Below are 4,083 nucleotides of genomic sequence, written 5' to 3'. Positions count from 1 at the left end.
GCGGATACTACTCTCTTCAATAAAAAATTTAAGAGTGATTTATTCATATGCCAAATTTATGTCGATGACATAATATTTGGTTCCACTAATGCTTCTTTTTGTGAAGAATTTAGTAGTATCATGACTAAAAGGTTCGAGATGTCTATGATGGGCGAGTTGACCTTCTTCCTCGGGCTACAAGTGAAGCAAGCACAAGAGGGCACTTTCATCTCTCAAACCAAGTACGTGAAGGACATTCTCAAGAAGTTTGGGATGGAAGATGCCAAACCCATCAAGACTCCTATGCCTACCAATGGCCACCTAGACCTTGACGATAATGGTAAATGTGTGGACCAAAAGGTATATCGCTCCATGATAGGATCCTTGCTTTACTTATGTGCATCTCGTCCCGATATCATGCTTAGTGTTTGCATGTGTGCTCGCTTTCAAGCGGAACCTAAAGAGTGCCATTTGATTGCTGTCAAGAGAATTCTAAGATATTTAATTCATACTCCTGATCTTGGCTTGTGGTATCCTAAAGGTTGTGACTTTGAGCTTTTGGGCTATTCCGATTCGGATTACGCCAGGTGTAAGGTTGATAGAAAAAGCACAACCGGGACTTGTCAATTTCTTGGGCGGTCCCTTGTTTCTTGGTCCTCCAAGAAGCAAAATTCCATTGCATTATCCACCACCGAAGCCGAATATGTCGCCGCCGGTTCTTGTTGTGCCCAACTCCTTTGGATGAAACAAACTCTAAAAGACTTTGGCTATAACTTCACCAAGATCCCACTCCTATGTGACAATGAGAGTGCCATCAAAATAGCCAATAATCCCGTTCAACACTCTTGATGAGGCAAACCAGGATGATCTTCGCCGCGATGATCTCGATTATCTTGAAGAACGGAGAAGGCGTGCGGCCCTGCGTGCCGTGCGCTACCAACAAAGCCTGTGGCGCTACCATCAGCGCCACGTCCGGGCCCGATCACTGCAAGTTGGCGACCTCGTCCTACGCCGCGTGCAATCGCGTCTACGGCTGAGCAAGCTCTCGCCAATGTGGGAAGGGCCATACAAAGTGATCAGCGTTCCCCGGCCAGGCTCCGTTCGACTAACCACGGAGGACGGCACAGAGTTGCCTAACCCTTGGAATATCGAACACCTCCGTCGCTTCTATCCATAGCGTCGAGATTTTTTGCTTTCCAGGCGCTCGGGCCAACCCCTGCACAACCACTCGGCTTGTGCGAGCTTGGCCGGGGGCTACCACTGGGTATCCTTTTCCCTTTACAAGCAATGAATTTTTTCTGTTTAGTGTGAAGCCCGTTATCCTCACTCTTTCCTCTGGCTTGTCCTGGTTCAAAGGACAGTTCGCGCTTACTCCGAACCCTAAGTGCCATGGGGCGACCTGAAAACCGCCGAAAGGGAGCCCAAACGCGGGCCGCACCCCGGGTTGCGCCGAACCTCGGGGGCTTGGAGGGGCCTACACACGGCCGTCCCCGACCCCCGGTCGTTGTAGCCTCGGTCTGGCCAGTCCCGCTGGGTGGCTCCCTCGGGGTGACAGTCTTACCCTTCACCACTTAGGTACCACGGACTGAGCGCGGATTTACCTTTTCGCTAGAATAAGCCCGAGGGGGGAGGATGGGGTAAAAGCGGCATTTCGATCACAGGCAGATTAATTATATACTTTTGCTCTTGTTTTTTCTTCTTTCTGTGCCGCAGGCATTCAATGAAAAAAGCAAAGGGGTAAAAAGTGCGAAAAGGAAGTTTTAATTGCAGACAAGATAAGACGGCACGATGGCCTAAATATAAGAAGTGTCCGCTGTAGGCACAGAACAAAAGGAAATTGAAAGCGCGGGTAATCACGGAGTGCCCGAGCCCCTGAGGCCGGCGCCGCTAACGACGTCGTCCCAGCCCTCGCCGATGACGTCGTCATCATCATCCCCGCTCCCGCTCTCCTCGTCCGAGGCAAGCCCGAAGGTGAACCGGGGGGCCGACCCCTCGAAGTTATAGACGATCGCGTCGGCCGCCTCCCGGACTTGCTCCCGAGCCCTTGCCTCGGTCCCCGGTGGGAAATCCTCGAGTACGCGCCATGGGACGAAGTCGGGGTCGCTCGCGTGGTGGCTCGCGAGGACTAGTTCCACCGCGGCCCGCGCCAAAGAAGCCGACGACGATTTCACGGTCTCGTCGACCTCCTCCTCCAGCCTCTCCAGATCCGCCGCCAGCTCGTCCAGCCGGAGCACGAGTGCCGGCTGTGTGGGCGGAAGCTTACTATGCCGGCGCACGGAGATGCCGACTCGGCGCCCCGCGCGCTCCAGCCGGTCGACGGCGTCGGAGAGCTACCCGGGTCCGATACCGTTGGTGAGGCGGAGGGCCGCAATCTCCCCAGCCTGATCTTGCACCAAGCGCTCTAGGTCGGCGAGAGCGCTCTGAGCCGTGGCAAGCTGGCTCACCAACTCCGCGCCGCCGGGTTGCCCGCCCGCCGCCAGGTCCTTCTCCTGGGCCTCCAGCTCAGAAGCCCTCACCGCTATCGCCGTGCGCTCGGTGCGAGCGCTCTCCAGATGCCGAGCCTCGCGCCCGGCAATGGCCTCCTCGCGTTTCGCGAGTAGCTCGCCCAGCCGGCGCTAGGCCACCTCACGGCGGTTCACCTCGGCTTCGTGCTCGACAAGTGCGACGTCCCGTTCCTGGCACGCCTCTTTCCGGAGCCGTAGCTCCTCCGCGTGGCGATCCGCTGAAGCTGTCGCGGTGAGGGTGATCCGGTCACGCTCGGCTGCGGCCTCTTCACGAAGGCGAAGGGAGGCCTCCACCTCCACCGCCATTCTCTCGTGGGCGGCCAAGGTGGACTCCCGCTGATCTAGCAGACGCGCTCGGTCCTCCAGCGCCCGAGCCCGCCTCTCCAGCTCCTGGGCTCGCTGCGCCTGCTCCTGGCCGCGCGCGTTTTGCTCGCGCTGGATCCGGTCGAGGACCTCGATTCGCCGGCGAATCGTTGTCTCAAACTCCTGCGCGGAGCGGGCACGCTCATCCAAGGCCCTGCGTTCAGCCTCGAGCGCCGCCGTCTGGGCCCGCAGCGAGGCGTCGGCCTCCGATACCCGCCGCTCCTAGGCAGCAGCTGCGTCGAGGATACCGCGGGCGTCCTTGATCCTCTTCGCCAGGTCCTCGGCATGGGCCTCATGCTGTAGGCGGATGTCGCCCAGTGCTTCATCCAGGACGCTTGAGGCAATCAGCGCCGCCTGCCGCTCTTCCTCCGCATGACGGAGTCCAGCATCTCCTCGCGCGCTTGGATTTCGGCTAGTTGGGCTTGACACATTTTGCGTCCCACCCTTACCATGTCGTCCACGGCGCGGCGCCCCTCGTCAACTCGCGCGCGGTCCGCAGCGAGCTGTGCCCACTCTGCCTCCAGGGCCGCTCGCTCTTCCGCCAGGGCTTGAACTTGGGCGTTGAGCCCCTCCCGGACGGTGGAACCGGCGGCGGCGAGCACGTGCAGGAGCGGCTCCATACTTGCCGGAGTCAGAGAAGAAAAAGTCGCGGTCCGCCTCCGGGACGACGGAGTGCTGCTGGATCCCCCGCGAGACTAGGGGCTGCCCTCGGCCCCCCTTCTGCGCGACCAGCCCAGAGGGCGCCCCAAGTGCAAGGGGGAGCGGCCGTCCCTCTCGCCCCCCGCCTCGAGTCCTAGGGTAGATTCGGCCTCGGCCTCGAGCTTGGCCCCGCCCCTAGTTTCGGTCTCGACCTTGAGCCTAGGGCCGCCTCCGGTCGCGGCCTCCGAGCCGCGACCTCCCTCACCCCACAATCCCGGGTGGCACTCCACATGAATCCTGGTCTCGGAGCCACCTCCGGGGGGACATCACCGCCGCTATCGCCTGCAGCGGGTCGAGCCCCAGCTAGGGTTAGCTCGGGGTCGGACCCGGTATGTGGCCCGTGGGCCCTGCCGAGGCTGTGAAGACCCCGCGGCCTTGGATCGGCCAAGCCCGGGCCTCTCCGATCGTTCGGATTTGGTCCCCTGCGAAGTGTCGGACCCCGAGACCCCCTGGAAAGGAATCTCGCTACAAGAGAACCCAGATCGCGTTAACGAAGAAAAAGAAAAGGAGAGAACAAGAGACCGAGAGGAGTAAAAAG

The 4,083-nt window shown here is 59.7% G+C and overlaps 1 protein-coding gene across 1 annotated transcript; it reads right to left on the bottom strand.

Moving 5' to 3' along the window:
- Window positions 1–1,832: 1,832 nt before the first annotated feature.
- LOC127774152 (uncharacterized) lies at window positions 1,833–3,466 on the bottom strand. The gene is made up of 3 exons (XM_052300436.1): window positions 3,296–3,466; window positions 2,619–3,068; window positions 1,833–2,309 (listed from the first exon to the last, which is right to left on the bottom strand). Exons 1-3 carry the CDS (start codon window positions 3,464–3,466, stop codon window positions 1,833–1,835), a joined length of 1,098 nt encoding a protein of 365 aa, XP_052156396.1.
- Between the last annotated feature and the right edge of the window lie 617 nt (window positions 3,467–4,083).

Source organism: Oryza glaberrima, chromosome 5, assembly GCF_000147395.1.
Source record: "Oryza glaberrima chromosome 5, OglaRS2, whole genome shotgun sequence".
In the NCBI taxonomy this organism is placed as follows: Eukaryota; Viridiplantae; Streptophyta; class Magnoliopsida; order Poales; family Poaceae; genus Oryza; species Oryza glaberrima.
Note: the sequence above shows the minus strand (reverse complement) of the source record. Positions and strands in the feature narration are given on the sequence as shown.

Coding starts and splice junctions, on each gene's coding strand:
- LOC127774152 (XM_052300436.1), bottom strand. CDS start 3,466: ATGGAGCCGCTCCTGCACGTGCTCGCCGCCGCCGGTTCCACCGTCCGG. Junction 3,069..3,295: donor GCCGCGCCGTGGACGACATG/GTAAGGGTGGGA, acceptor GCTGCTGCCTAG/GAGCGGCGGGTATCGGAGGC. Junction 2,310..2,618: donor TTGTCGAGCACGAAGCCGAG/GTGAACCGCCGT, acceptor GGACCCGGGTAG/CTCTCCGACGCCGTCGACCG.